Source organism: Somniosus microcephalus, chromosome 2 (assembly GCF_052327205.1).
Source record: "Somniosus microcephalus isolate GS21.2 chromosome 2, FLI_Smic_1.0, whole genome shotgun sequence".
NCBI classification, from domain to species: domain Eukaryota; kingdom Metazoa; phylum Chordata; class Chondrichthyes; order Squaliformes; family Somniosidae; genus Somniosus; species Somniosus microcephalus.
In genome coordinates, this window is record NC_140988.1 from 29,772,795 (window position 1) to 29,789,066 (window position 16,272).

Below are 16,272 nucleotides of genomic sequence, written 5' to 3' on the forward strand. Positions count from 1 at the left end.
ACAGCGATATTACCGCAGAAAAGCCCAAGTTTTAGTCAGTTTTTCTGATTTCCCTGATTACGCCAATTGCCGACTGTGGGATGGGGGTGCGGGGGGGTGCACAGCGCAGCCAGTGTTGGAGCAGTGAGTGACTGACTGCAACATCAGGATTTCTGCGTTAGGACGCACATGCACTACATCCTGAAGTTGCCATCAATTTCAATGGGGTAATGACGGCAAACACGGTTTGTTCGCTGTTATTACACACCACATATTCCGGGCCCTAGTGTTCATGAATGAACTACTGTACATGTAAGTCATTAAAAATGACTCATTTGTGCCTTGTTTGGATCAGCTGCTCTTTTAGGGAAGTTGACTACTCTTTGAATCTTAACTCTACTGTATTTGTATAACTGCAGTGTTAACAGGAAGATAATTTAATATGGAACTTCCTTATTCAGCAGTCATGCAGGTTTTGTTTTGGCAGCTATTAACTTGCCTAATTTTTATTTCCATGTGTTTGGGAACATTTCATTTTCAACCTGTAGTAAATCCAAACTTCCCTATACAGGGTATCTGAACACACATTCAAGAATGCTTCCTTTTCTCCGAGGTTAGTGGTGAAGGATTTACGATAACTACAAAATCCCCACTTGTAATCTGATACCTGTGAACTGATTTCATTTAAAAATATGTTTCAGTGGGCAGGTCGTCTTATTGCAGTCAGCCCCTCCCTAAGGCATTGTGTAAATGTTCAGGCCTCCTCTCTAACGTTAATATTGTACTGGATTGCTGCCGAGGCACTGACCTGGATTTCCGTGGCGCTTAATATTTATTTTAAACTAGATTTCATAAATTCACTGTGATAAAGTAACAATGGACTGAGATTCTGTGCTCTTCTACTGTTTCTGACTTGAGAATATTCAGAAGAATGACTGAACTATGAACTGGATCCAACACTGGAGGAGTTGTTGGCTTTAGTGATTTCACTAAAGTGAGTTTGACTCATTTTCAGCAACATGGCTGCGCCTTCTCTACTCTTACTGATAGACAGGTATGGAGCTTCTGTGGATATATAATGCACTGTAAATGGTAATGTTTGCCTATATGTGTGTTAATGCAGAACACAAATTGCGCCATTGAATCTGATGTGAGCGCAGTAGGTATGGTGTTGGTAAAGAACTGTGATAATTGGACTAGTGTTTGCATATTCTGGAGTTGTTTCTCCAAACTAATTTTCTTGTGTTTGGCATTGCATCGGTGGGATGAAAGAAGATAAGTATTAAGGGCAAGGTAGTTTTGCTGAAAATTCAGATTACACAGAAGCTGTAAGTGCTGTTGAACGGCATGTAAAGGTTGATTAATACAATTCCTGTCGGAAAGACAACTACTATTGAAAGTTACTAATTCCATCGTGTACTGTACAGCCTGAGCACATTTTAACCTGATGTGTGGAAATTGTAAAATAGGTATTTCTAGTTTCTATACCAGATATGCACTTAGTGCACGGTTCTGCCATAATTGCTATGAAAACTGAGTTTGGCCTTGAGCTGTAAATTGTTTATGTACGTAAGCTCTGCTGGTTGCTCAACTGGTTAGGATGGTGAGTAGCTGAGGCATGCAGACTAGGAAGGTTTTTGATTCTATTTCCAGTCTGTGCGGAGTTATTTGACTGATCAGTGGTGCTGCAGATCAGTATCCCTGGATTATTAAGAGGAGAAATTGGCCAGGATTCCAACTTTTGATTGCTCTCCAGTAACAAATCGAAGTCTCTCTCTGGATCATGGGTGAGGACAGGGTTCGCTTTGACTGAGATACCACTGTAGTCACGTAGCTCTGCTTGTTATTTAGACTTGTACATGAACAATGGTCACTTGTGCAAGGTACAAAAGTGTGACCAGGGCCTGTGGAAACATAGCACAGCAAGAGGTACCTGCTGGAAGATGGGGAGGATGTATGCCCTGCTAAAACTTATTGGATTTTTGCCAATTTAGCTTCCAGTACTCCTCTCACTTACTGGTTTTTAATCTAAGGGGCTTTTTCAGCTTTTGGCAATCTGTATAAATAGTTCTATAACAGTCACTGAGCTTCACAGTAATTTCATTGTGTCAGTGAGATATGATGAGACACTATGCAAGCGCAAGTCTCTCTCTACTTCATGAATGCATTCAGGAAGTCCATATGTTTTCCTGGATTATCAGAATGCAGGGCTGTCATTTTGTTAAGGCTTCAGTGAAGTTGGGACGTTTTACTATGTTGAAGGCGCTATATAAATGCAAGTTGTTTTTCTAGTTAATAGATTCTTAAATCTTTTAAGATAAAGGGCTACAGTAGTAAAAGAATTCTCAAGGAACCACTAAGTTAACCGTGCTGTGAGTAATGCTATTATAGAGCCTTATCCACAATGATGGTTAGATTTTCCTTGTGCTCCACTCAATGTATAGGTCATGACAGTATCTTAAATCACATCTAGGATAAATGTGTACAGTGGGTTACTGAAAAATCACTGGTTCTGGAAACTGTCCTGACTCTCAGCGTTTAAAATAAAAGCAGAAAATGCTAACAATCCAGAAGAGTCTCAGAATCTGTAAAGAGAGAGTGTTTAGTGTCGACCTGACCAAAAGTTTGTATTTGATTTAATTCCCTTTTTCATTTTTCAAATTTAGCTTTTTTAACTTCAGTATCTGTAATTTTTTTAATTACCTTTGTATAATGTTGTTGTTCAGGCTTTTTCAGGAGACTTTATAGATTCCAAAACTATACTTTGTAGAACAAATTGTGTTAGTGGGTAGATAAAGCTATAAAAAAAAGGTCAATAACATTTGGATTTTATTAATAGGGACCAAGAGCAAAGAGATAGTAAGCTTGTCAGTCTTGGCTCCATAGTAAGAAGTCACACAACACCAGGTTATAGTCCAACAGTTTTATTTGAAATCACAAGCTTTTGGAGCGCTGCTCCTTCGTCAGGTGAAGTGGAGAGATGCATAAAGACACAGCTTATATAGTCAGAGAATAATGCCAGATGATTACAGGTAATCTTTCTAACTGCCATTTATCACACCTCAGCAGAGAGATAGTCACAGCGATCAAAGGTGTGAATGGTGTCCAAACAGGTCAGTCAGGAAAACATTACATCAAAGAACAATGAGGTGGGGTCACAAGGGGTCAAATGTTGCAGATGCTGGGGTCTGTATGGAAAAACAAAAAACAGACCGAAAAACATTTTTTTTGCTGGAAATCACAGCAGGTCCGGCCGCATCTGTGTAGAGAGAACAGGCCAATGACGACTCGAGTCTGGGTGACCCGAAGTCAGATGAGGTTACATGTAGCGTGACATGAACCCAAGACCTCATTGTGGGATCGCCCCAAAAACATAGTAAAACTTTAAATAAATTTTAAAAAGAACCCATCCCCTTTTTAATATTAGTTGAAATTACAATAAATTAATTATTTTAAACAAAAATGTAACTTAAAAAAAATATTAAGTTTTTTACGGGGCTAAAAATAAACTTTTTAGAAGTATTTTTAAATGATAAATCAGTGAAAAAAAATTTTAAAACTTTTTTTCAACTCTTTTATTCTGGTAAAAGCAGGCCTTACACCTGCTTTTACTAGGTGTAAGAATTCTAAGGGTCTTCTGCGGGCGGATGGTCTCCAGAAAGTGGAACACTCTGCCCGCGGTGACCCTTCTCCAGGACAGGCCTCCGATCTGTCAAGAGCATTCTTGACAGATCGGAAATGCCGGTTTTCAGCGCATGCACTTGGCATGCCTGAAACCAGCATTTCCGATGTCACTACGGGTGTATACACAGCTCGTACACACCAGTAGGGATTGGAATATCCGGCCCAATGTATCTTAAGGGAAGAGTAAATAAACGTTTCAAGCCAAGGAAGATACAGGACTACTACAATAGCAAAATACTGCGGATGCTGGGAATCTGAAATAACAACAGTAAAACAATAGTCTGAATGGCCACCTCCTGACTAAACATCTATGGAACATAGGAACAGAAGTAGGCCATTCAGCCCCTCGAGCCTGTTCTGCCATTCAATGAGATCATGGCTGATCTGCGATCTAACTCCATATACCCGCCTTTGGCCCATATCCCTTAATACCTGTGGTTAACAAAAAGCTATCAATCTCCGATTTAAAATTAACAATTGATCTAGCATCAATTACTGTTTGTGGAAGAGAGTTCCAAACTTCTACCACTGTGTAGAAGTGTTTCCTAATTTCACTCCTGAAAGGTCTGAAATTACCATTTTGCGCATGTGAACCTAGATGGTATCATAAATTGGATTTTGGAGGTGTCATAACTAACACTGAACTTTTCCTTGGCCAGTGTCCACATTACACTACTGCCAATTATAACCTTGCCAAATAATGCTGCTTTAACCCTATTGAGGTCTGTAAACCCAAAAACTGCCTTTATATCGGTGTATAACCATTGGCTCCAAGTGCCCAGGTGAACTGGCGGCAATCTCAAAATTGGCAGATTAGCTAAAACCATCAAACAGTAGGACCTTGGATTTTTACCTAAGGGTTGCTGCTGATTATGCAAGAATAGCTCATTGGAGGCGAACAACCCTAGCACCACTAAATTGAACATAAAAGCAGCTTAAAATCAAAATATATTCCAAAAATTGTTATTTGACTGTGCCTGAACATGCTGTAATCTCAATTCCAGGAGAGTTTACAGCACTTTTGTTAAGAATGCAATGTTTATTTTCATGCAATGAGACTAACTTGTGCAACGTGTGAATGCATACTCCAGGAGAGTCACTTGAATGAGAGAACTTATAAATTTAATGGCCGTTTTGCCATTATTGTCAATCGGGAATTGGGGTGAGACTTCCTGAACGGAATAAGGCCCTTTGAGGTGACAGAGACAGATCACTTCCATCTCTTCAGTCTGGGCTGGATTTGAGCCGAGTACACCAGTTGGTTCCCCAAAATACTTCAGATTAAAAATTATTCTATCAGGGCACTTTGTATTCACAGTTCCCCTCCTGGTGAACTCTTGAGGGGATGGAGAGGAGGATGGTCATTGATATAGATAAAGGCAACTAAAGTCAAAATATATCCCAAATTTATTATTTGAGCAATGTTCTGTGCAGTTCTGATTTAAAACCAAAATGAACAAGAGCTGCATGTTTTGAAAACTGTACATTTTAATTATTCCAAGTTGAGACTGAAATATGTCAAGGAATACAGGGGGAGGCAGTTAATTACAGCTGACACAAACTGTAGAAAAAAATCAATCAAGTCAGAGTTCCTGGAATTTATTCACTTCCAAAAATTTATGATCTCGTTAAAAATAGTACATTTCCAAGGAGTGCTTATTGTCAACAATGATGCCAGACCTAATGATGAAATACTTGTCGAGTTTGTCACCCGCCCCTCAAAAAAACACTTTTTCCTGTCCTGGCCCAACTACAGGCAACACTACAGCTTGGGTGGGAAATAATGCACATCTTGATTTGTCATCAAGGCAGTGGACAAGTGGACCTCTCGCCGAGTATCTAGATTCCGCTTGTTTTTTTTATTCATTCATGGGATGTGGGCATCGCTGGCAAGACCAGCATTTATTGCCTATCCCGAATTTCCCTTGAGGCGGTGGTGGTGAGCCGCCGCCTTGAACCGCTGCAGTCTGTGTGGCGAAGGTACTCCCACAGTGCTGTTGGGGAGGGAGTTCCAGTGACGATGAAGGAACGGCGATATATTTCTAAATCAGGATGGTGTGTGACATGGGGAACTTTGAGGTGGTGGTGTTCCCATGTGCCTGCTGCCTTTGTTCTTCTAGGTGGTAAAGGTCGTGAGTTTGGGAGGTGCTGTCGAAGAAGCCTTGGCGAGTTGCTGCAGTGCATCTTGTAGATGGTACTCACTGCAGCCACGATGCGCCGGTGGTGGAGGGAGTCCAATCAAGCGGGCTGCTTTGTCCTGTATGGTGTTGAGCTTCTTGAGTGTTGTTGGAGCTGCACTCATCCAGGCAAGTAGACCGTATTCCATCACACTCTTGACTTGTGCCTTGTAGATGGTGGAAACACTTTGGGGAGTCAGGAGGTGAGTCACTCACCACAGAATACCCAGTTTCTGACCTCTTCCAGCCACATAAATACTATACCAGTTGAGTTTCTGGTCAATGGTAACCCCCCAGGATGTTGATGGTGGGAGATTCGGTGATGTTAATACCAGTGAATGTCAAGGGGATGTGGTTAGACTTTCTCTTAGAGGTGACTGTTGCTTGCCACTTATCAGCCCAAGAATGAATATTGTCCAGGTCTTGCTGCATGCGGGTGCGGGTGGCTTCATCATTATCTGAGGAGTTGCGAATGGCACTGTGCAATCATCAGCAAACCTCACCACTTCTGACCTCCTGATGGAGGGAAGGTCATTGATGAAGCAGCTGAAAATGGTTGGGCCTAGGACACTGCCCTGAGGAACTCCTGCAGCAATGTCCTGGGACTGAGATGATTGGCTTCCAAGAACCACAACCATCTTTCTTTGTGCTAGGTACTGGAGAGTTTTCCCTTGATTCCCATTGACTTCAGTTTTACTAGGGCTCTTTGATGCCACATTTGGTCAAATGCTTCCTTGATGTCAAGGGCAGTCACTCTCGCCTCGCCTCTGGAATTCAGCTCCTTTGTCCATGTTTGGACCAAGTCTGTAATGAGGTCTGGAGCCTTGATGGCAGCTGATGGTTTTAAATGTGTCAGCTGTAATGGCCTGTTGTAAGATTTAAATAATTTAAAAAAATACTCCTTGAACCAGGTAGCCCAAAAACTAGTTTGATGTCAATATCAAAACAGAAAACCAGTGTATCTATAGAATTCAATAGATGTAGATTTCCACTAACCTGAAATAATGTTTGTTTATACACTAATTGAAAACTGCATGGACTTTGGGTGAAGACAAGATCACATTATGTTGTGATAGCATCCAGACACGAGTGGTCACTTAGAAAATTATGCAGCATGTTTTTTAGTTGATATTAATTCATAATTTTTTTTTGTGCACTGCTCATATCCTTCTAGCACATCAAAATGAGGATATCATTCCAGCACACAAATTATACATCTATTGGATTTAGGTCACCAATTACTCAGCTTGTTTAATAGCCAAAAGGTTTGCTACTTATGTAAGCAAGAACTTGTGACGATACCATTTTGTAAGTTAAGTCTGTGTACTTAAGTATAAGCTGATTTACTTTGGAAATTACAGGCCTCAAAATATATCTCCCTTTTTTTGACATGGTTAGTAATATATCATCATTTGATTGAAATGTTGCTTTGCTTTTTTTAAAAAAAACGTAGGATTATAGTGTTGTTTGGGCGAATTCTGAAGCAAGTAAAATGTAAGCAAATGTGACTTTGGATGATTCTCTCAATGAGTCTCTAATATCTTATCCGTCTCTGTGCAATCATCAGTACAACAGCCAGACCCACCTGGGCACTCTTGGATGCTGTCGCTCTTGTTACTCATTGAGATCTGTTCACGGCAAAATCTCATTTGTAATTGAGTAATCAAACTTTTTTTTATCTTGGCGTTTCATCTTGGCAAGCCGTTCTGTGCTCTTAGTCATAATTTGGGGCAGAATTTCCGGTCAGTATGACTGCGTACTCTCGGTACGGCAACCTACCGCCTTTGAAATTGACCATAAGTTTGGGATTTCCACATGGGCTAAATTCCGAACTTGCGATCTGTCAAGTTCTGACTAGACAGATCATCTTCTGCGACTGTCAGATCCTCGTTGCTGGAGAGAAGTTGGGCTAATTGCCCACCAACTGTGCAGCAAGGGACTGCCTAAGACACAGGAATTACACTGGAAAACTTTACAGTACAGGAGATTGTTTGCTCAGTGTAAGGGGAGGGGGGTGGGGGGGATGATAATGTATAAATAATTAAAAACCAACATAAAAGCCCCGTGTATCAACCTACCAGGTAGCTGTAAAGGCTCAGTTTGAGGGATGAGGTGTTTTAATTTTTTTTAATCTTGCAGAGTCTTCCAGTAAATAACTGTACTTACTCCAAAGTATTTCCTGTGCTTTTTAAAGCCAAGCACAGGAAACTCTCGATTTACCAGCACCTAAAAAAATAACCGGAAATCTCTGTTAACCGGCAAAATTCAGGAGTAGGTTCTGTTAAGTTTTACTTCATATTAGTGGCCGTTCCTGGATTTGTGGCTGTGTAATCGGGGTTCCTGCACTTGTTGCTAAGCAACAGGGACGCTTGGTCTGTGGCTGGGGTTCTTGCAGCTGTTGCTAAGCAACAGGGAAGCCTGGATTTGTTGCTGTGTACGAAGCTCTTGTACCTTTTAACTATACCTCTCTGTAATCCGGACTTTTTGATAAACCGGCACCACGTCGGTGCCGGATAAAAAAAAGTGTTTCCTGTACTACACATGTCAAATAAATATTCACAGTTTGATGTCTGGCATCGGAGATTTCTGTTTCCTGGTTGGCTATTTGGGATGGTGCTCCTTTCATGATTCCAGGTATGCCTGCGCCCCATGGATCCGTGGGCCACTGCACACAACTCTGCAGCATTTCAGAGCAAGTTTTTGTTTGGGCTCGCACCAGCTAAGTGCGGATTTAATTCGGAGGTTGGCAGTGTACACATTCGCTATGCTGCCGACCGCCGATTCAGGGCCAAAGTTTATAATGTGTACCACAGTAAAGGAATCCCCATAATGTTTGTGTAAAGATGGAAAAGTTGTTTTACTGTGCAATCTACAGCAATTAAAATAAAACCGGAGAAGGGAAACCAATGAAATCACTCAATTATTTTACAGCTGCCATTTTGGTTTGTCTGAAACTGTAAGATATAGTGCTGAAAATAAATGTCTCGCAAATGCAAGTTATTAAGAACAAAATAATTAAACTTCCACCATCTCATCAAAGTGGGAGAGAGAATTGTTTATAAAGTTGTGATGTGCTTTGCAAATGGTTAATCTTGCTGTCAAACAAACACTCTAGTGCTCAGAAGGCACTTTTAGGTTGTCTGATGGAACAACAAAATATTTTCCCCCCCTATAGGATTGGAAATAGGTACCAATTGGTAAGCCTGGTAGTACAGTGGATTAATGGGCAATGTTTTACCTACCATCTTGAGTCCTTTTGGAACTTTCTGGTTAGTAACTAATGGAGATTGTACATAACTAGATGCTGCACTATATGGAATAAAAGTGTCTTTCACGAATCAGTTATGAGGTGCTTTAAAATAGTTACTTAGAGGAAAACTGTAATACAGCAAATCCCTATTTCTCACCAGTTTTTAATAATTTTGTATTCATTGTCCCATTGCCTGTGATCTGCTCCCTCCTAGGAATGGGAACATGCTACATATTAGTGCTCTGTTCCACGCTTCAGATTATTTGTCAGCATTGCCACATGAGATTTGTTTGTGTCTATATTTAAAATACATATTTATTTTCCCCCTCGTAGAAATCTAATTGAAGGCATTCAACATGCTAAGTGTGTAACTTTTTATGGTTGCCAAACATTGCTTCTTTGAAATTTACATGCTTAAGATTAATGGGCCAATTGTTAATTCACTTGTGATGCTACAAAGAGTTGAGTATACAGTGAACTGATTCCACAGGCTCAAGTCCTCTGGTGCTTCACACAAGTAGCCATTCTTCTTGTATAAACTGCACTGTGGCAAGGTAATGACTATTGTGGTGTGAGGAGGGAGAAGTTTTTGTCCATTTGCAATGTCAAATGTGCACTTTCAGCAAAAATCGTAGATAGAGGTGGGAACCCTGCCCAATGGTTGTTTCTCTCATAGCCTGGCATGTGAGGCCAGCATAGATCTGGATTGAACCTCGGACCACCTTGACATGATGAGATGCTTTTACCTTGAGTGCTATTGATAGCAACATTTAATTTAAAGGCCCCAACCTGACCAAATTGCATCAAGAATCCAAATTTTGTGGGTCCTGAAAACTGCTGATGGATTCCATGCCTCCTGTATGAAGTCAGCTGTGACTCAGTGGTAGCACTCTCGCCTCTGAGTCAGAAGATTGTGGGTTCAAGTCCCACTCCAGAGACTTTGAGCACAAAATCTAGGCTGACACTCCCAGTGTAGTATTCGAGGAGTGCTTTAATGTCTGAGGGCCCCATCTGCCCTCGGGTGGACTTTGAGATCCCATGGTGCGATTCAAAGAAGAGCAGGGGCGTTCTCCCTGGTGTCCTGGCCAATATTTATCCATCAACCAACATCACAAACAGATTATCTGCTCATTGTCACGTTGTTTGTGGGACCTTGCTGTGCACAAATTGGCTGCTGCGTTTCCTACATCATAACACTTCAAAAAAAAAAAAAGAAAGAAAGTACCTCATTGACTGTAAAGCACTTGAGGTTGTGAAAGTAGCTTGTATATATTTGTCTGTAACATTAGCGTAGTGGTTATGTTACTGGATGAGTAATCCAGATGCCTGGACTAATGATCCAGAGACATGAGTTCAAATCCCACCACAGCAGCTGAGGAATTTAAGTTAAATTAAATCTGGAATTTAAAAAAAAAAAAAAGCTCGTGGTGATCATGAAACTACCAGATTGTTGTAAAAACCCATCTGGTTCACTAATGTCCTTTTTTAGGGAAGGAAATCTACCACCCTTACCTGGTCTGGCCTATATGTGACTCCAGACCCACAGCAATGTGGTTGACTCTTAACTGCCCCCTGAAACAGCCTAACAAGCCACTCAGTTGTATCAAATCTCTAGGGAAAAACTACAGCTGTTCAAAAAGGCAGCTCACCAACTTCTCGAGGGCAATTAGGGACGGGCAATAAATGCTGGCCTTGCCAGTGATGCCCGCATCCCATGAATGAATACAAAAAAATATATAAATACAAGTGTTTCTTCCTGTATCTACTTTTAAGTATGTGCTGTGTTGGTTTATAGGCCTACCCTTCGTACATATTGGGCATCATGGCATCAAGCACTCACTTGTGCACAGCCATGAAAATCTAGAGCCTCTCTTTCGAAAGCTGTTTCCAATTGGCTTACAAGTAAGGCAGTAGATAACGAGGTGAATTGGGTAGCAGCTTCTAGAAACCACAGGTCTCCATTTGAGTACTGCTTTCATTGCACCCAAACAATACAACTCAGATTGACGGTGCATTTACAATTTTTCTTAACTATTGTGTTCCTTTATTATCAATATAATAGCAGCTACGATCAAAAAACAGTGCTCGATGGCAAAAGAAGAAAATCTGTTTGCAACCTTTCAGACCACCTAGCATTTGAATTGAATTATTTTTTTTAAATGGTAATATCGGGCTACTTTTCTTTAAATGGCAAGATGTATCGTTCAACTATCTTTGCATACATTGATAGTCATCAAATAGAGTTCACAAAGCTTTCTAATAAAATACATGAAATTTCACTGAGCTGTGAAAAGGTTATTGCGATCAAAAGTAAAAGTGTGCATAAATCATTTTAAGCCTCATTATAAAGTAAAAGCAGTTCTGTAATAAATTGAAGCAGTGTGTTTTGGAATCCACTCCATTTACTTTGTGGGGTACATTCCAGATCCCTGGCAGCAGTGGACAACTGTGCATGCACGAGTTTATGTATGAATGGTTGATGCTTGTAAATTCACCTGTCATTTCTGGCTCAAACGTTCCTGGTGTCTGGCAAGGGTCTGTACCAGCCAGAAAGCAGACGTAGCTGGCACAGGCAAGCTGGACTGCTCTGCCTACCCACAACCTGAACAAGTAAACCATAGCCGATATCACCAGGAGCAGCTCGTAGAACTTTATCAATTGCAGTTTTATTTTCTTATGGACAACCAGTAAACTAAGACAAGAATATATACAAACAAGGCGAATGTATATTTATAAACTCAGGGATATACCTGTTTATACACTGTATGAATGGAACCGCGTTTATGTGTTCAACCATAAATGTATTTTGATGCTTTGGCAACATAAGATGTACCTTATCATGCCAATAAAGCGATTTGTATTGTATTGTATACTGTTTGATTCACGACCACTTCTCTTCCCTGAATACAAACCTTGGAGTTCTGTTTCTTTGTGTTGTGATTTTAATCTCTTTTTCAGATGCTGATGAACCTGTTGTGCATTTCTAGCATGTTCTGATTTTTTTTGTTCTTAAATTTTCAGCATTCACAGTTTTGTGTTTTTATTTGCAGTATTTATATTTGTTTCTTTCAGAGAAGCCTGGCCAACTGCTTTCTGAAGTGGTTTTCTGCTGCTCCAAAGGCAGCAGTGCCATCTCGTTTAACTTGCAACACTGCTGTTAAAGTTAGCTGTAATGCAGAGACATTTTTCTTTACTGTGCAAAGGAAGTACCAATGTTGGTGTTAATGTGCTGGTCATCTAATTACATACTGGCTAAATTCTAGCTAATAGCTGTCTGCTCCCATTTTGCAGGAGTTTGTTTGCTAAGAAGCTCAAAGATTCCGTACCATTAGAACAGAATGCTCAAGGCTGGAAATTGTTTGGGAGGATACCTGCCAAGGAAAGCCCCCACAAAGATTCCAAGAAGGTTCAGCAGGTACTTAGTGGTAATATGCAGAACCAAGCTGCATGCTTCTTTAAAATAAATTGTATGTATAAATATTCTCATAGCCACAGTTAAAGTTCAGTTTCATCATGTTTATATATCCTTTAGAAAAGCAGTTATGATGGAAGCATATGCTAACCTGTGTTGTCTGTGATCAGTGCATAGCATCAGCTGACTTGTAAGGGCGATGTGTATTCTGCAATATGCTGAGATGAAAAGATTAACTTTTTATTCTACAACATACAAACGATTGACTGTTAAAGACCCTCTGGTCCATCGAGCCTGTCCCTCACAATTGCAATACCTTGTGTATCACAATACAGGAAAAGTTCTGATATCCGGCCCCGACGGGACCGGCGTGTTGCCGATCTATCAAAAGTGCCGGACATGCAAAGTCAACGTTGAAGCATACGGAGATGAAAATCTCCGTATTTGACAACAAACACTGTTGCTCAGCAACAGCTCGTAAACACTCGGCCCGTACCTTGAAGCGTCTCTGAAGCTGTTGCGAAGCTCCAAAGATGCTTTCCAGAGCCTGCCTGTTAACAGAATGCTAGGAGAAGAAAAAAAAACGAACTAAAACGGCTGCTGATTTCTGCCGTTAGAGCAAAGTTTCCGGCCATACAACCTCCGGATAAACCAAAGTTTCCTGTATATACACTCTCTACCCCACCCAAAACCAAGTGAGCTCCTGGGAGCGGCAAAAAAACAGATTTAAAAAAAAAAAAAAAAATACCCAGGCCAATTTGGGAGGGAAGAAATCTCTAACGAACCAACCGCAAAATTTGCCTGTCTTCCAGGAACCTATTTTGTGATGAGTAAATGTCAAAGACCGGAAAAAGGAAGCTGATTACAGCACAACTAGTTGCCACACTGGATTTCTTCTGTAGTATGAAACCCGAGTGAAGGTGACCCAATTATTTTGCTGTACTTCATAAAGTTTAAAAAAAAACTTGCCTGAGTTAACACAGTTTAGTAAATTCTGATACAAGAGCAAAATACTGCGGATGAGGGAAATCTGAAACAACAACAGAAAATGCTGGAAGCGCTCAGCAGGCCAGGCAGCATCTGCGGAGAGAGACCACGGATGCTGTCTGGCTGCCTGAGTGCTTCCAGCATTTTCTGTTATTTTAGTAAATTCTGATATTGCCTGAATGCTTGAAGTAGAAACTACTGTCTTTCAAAGTTATATTCCTTTTACAATTTTTAGACTTCAAATCAACATTATTCAGCAATTGTGTGTGTGGCTTAAAAATAATTGAAACTGTAGTCAGCTAAGTAGTATAAGCTGTTGCAAGCTTGTGCACTTGGACAAATCAAAATCAGTGATGCTCTGCCAACTTCTACCAGGTTTTCCCTAAAATCCACACCAGTATAATTGCCGTGGATTTTTGAATCTGTTTTGTAAATGCAGAATGGATTTTTAATCTGAAGGGGTTAGTCTCGATTCTGAAACTAAGCCATCATGTTCTGTATTCATAGCTGTTTTGACACCTGAGGTTGAAAGTCTGTTGCTGAGGTACATAATTGGGGGAAGCCTGTCGTAGCTGATCCAAACTTGAGAGATTTTGATCTAGGTATTATGGAGCTTGATGATACTGCTACTTTTCCATGTCCATATATTTAGATGTAATGGCCAATATTTGTTTTGTAGTCTGTTTACGGATCTTGAACAGCTAATAAACACCTTTGCAATTGTATAGTTATTAAAACATATGAAACCTCAATTCTGGTAACTTGCATTTGTTTTGTTGCATAAGGTCACTATCTCTGTTCCCCCACTGAAGATGTGCAGTTTGGTCTTCTCCTTGGAGGTGAAAAAGGAGAAACAATTGTTAAATTTACACAGAACACTTAAATTACTATTGTAGCTACTTTCTCGATAGGGGGTCACTAACAATTTTTGGTGATTAACAAACTTTAACCTTTTTATTGTGTTAAAAAGAAAACAATTGTATAGAGCCTCAAATTTGTATCCATAACTGCATGTTTTGTGTACTTATTTTTTTGTTTAAATGTTTTTCTTAATGGGATTATTTTCACAATGTTCTGGAACTGTGAGGAGGCAATTTTGCTGGGTTTCCCTTTCTTGCCCCCTCCCCCCACCCCATAACCTTCATACATACAGTAAAGTATGAGTTTGTGTCCTGGGGAGTTGGGAACGTGGGGTAAAAATTCCACTCTGCTATTCCTGCCAGGAGCACTTACTCCAGCCCAATCCTTTCTAAATAAAGCTCTCTTTTTTATATATAAACTTGTGTATTTTTGTATATTGAAAACGGCACCTATGTTGAGCTCAGAAATTGTATCTGACGGAACTCTTCAATATGCCAGAGATATTATGCAGGAATGAGGAGGAGGGCAAAGTAAGCATGTACCTTCTGTTTTATGTCACTTGTGTTGGAGTTGATAGTTTGTCATGGAGAACAAAATGAACTTTAAACACTGCAGAGCAATGTTTATGCTTGGGGAAGGGTGGGATCAGAGTTCGAGTGTAGATTATTACATTGACCCAATAGAATTGTGTCTCATGTTTGTTGGTAGAGTCCCTTGGTGAAATGTTCTTTGACTGTGTTGGGGTGAGTCACTAGGTAAATTACTGGTCAAAGCTGGCCAGCCACTGAACTGCCAGCATTCAGTTTTGCGGAATGTTATTTACACACTAGACTGCAACTGGCTGCACTCTGTTCAAAGGCAAGTTACACAGTGACACTTGAAGTATTTTTTTAACAAAGCTAGGTAAATGGTGCACTGAGAGGGATCAGACTTGCATTCTCCTGCTCCATGGTTCAATGTTGAAATTGTAGAGGTATACTTTTTGGTTTTCATCCTGAGAGGGAGAATCGCTAAACAGTTGTCATGTTCGGCAAACTTTTAAAATTCACACTTTTTCATAAAGAATAGTTCCCCATTTAAAAAACATAATTGAGTATTTTACTATCAGTGAGGGGCTTTGGTGCTGAAAATTGGAACATTTTAACTTAAGCTTTCCCAGATGAGGTGTAGCACAGCCAGATGTAAATGGTCTCTCAGCCAACCCCAACTGTGTCTAGTGCAGTAATGAAAGGACAGAGTGGGGGGTGAGTGCTAGCCAATGGGGCGACTGTATTTGCGCAGCTGATGTGATGGCGGTGTTGTCTGTGAGCAGGAGCCCAGGGACCGGTAACACTGAGGGTGCGTTAATGCGCGGAGTGGAAGGGTTTTAGTGTCTCCTCTAACTCGGCAGGCAGGGTTCAGTACCTCAGTCTCACTGTCCTATGAGAACAGTGCCTGTCTGAGGCTAAACATGGCTCTGTGTGCATGTGATTATAGAAGGGGAAGTCTTTATGCCTGAGGATAGTGGAACTGCTGCACGCTATTTCCATTATAATAATGCCACAGGCAAGCAGCATGGTCACCCCCACCTTCAACCATCTCTGTGCCAGGGCAACCCCTGTCTTCCCCAGTCTGTTGAAGACAGGAGGGCTCTTTCACCTCACTGTACCAGGGTGACCCCCCTCCCCACTAATCTTTTCTTGAAACACGGAGATAGCACAGCAATCATTAATAAATCTGTGAAACATAAATGACTAGGGCAGTGATGTGAAGAGATTTTCTGAATAGGCCGTGTTTACGAAAAACTGATGTTCCTGAACAGTGTTGTTGTATTATTTATAACTGGTGTCTGAATGCGCTTCAATGGTGTGATGTTACATCTGCAATAATAATGTACACATTTATTTTGCATTTGTAGTGTATATGTGCAACTGTTAAAATAT

The 16,272-nt window shown here is 40.6% G+C and overlaps 1 protein-coding gene across 1 annotated transcript in view; it reads left to right on the top strand.

Moving 5' to 3' along the window:
- Positions 1 to 16,272, top strand: part of LOC147122642 (TBC1 domain family member 14-like) — a 96,082-nt gene that overhangs the window by 32,278 nt on the left and 47,532 nt on the right. The window contains exon 3 of the mRNA XM_086008335.1: positions 12,382 to 12,505. Coding sequence (XP_085864461.1) covers positions 12,382 to 12,505 — 124 coding nt within the window. The remainder of the gene's footprint in view (positions 1 to 12,381; positions 12,506 to 16,272) is intronic.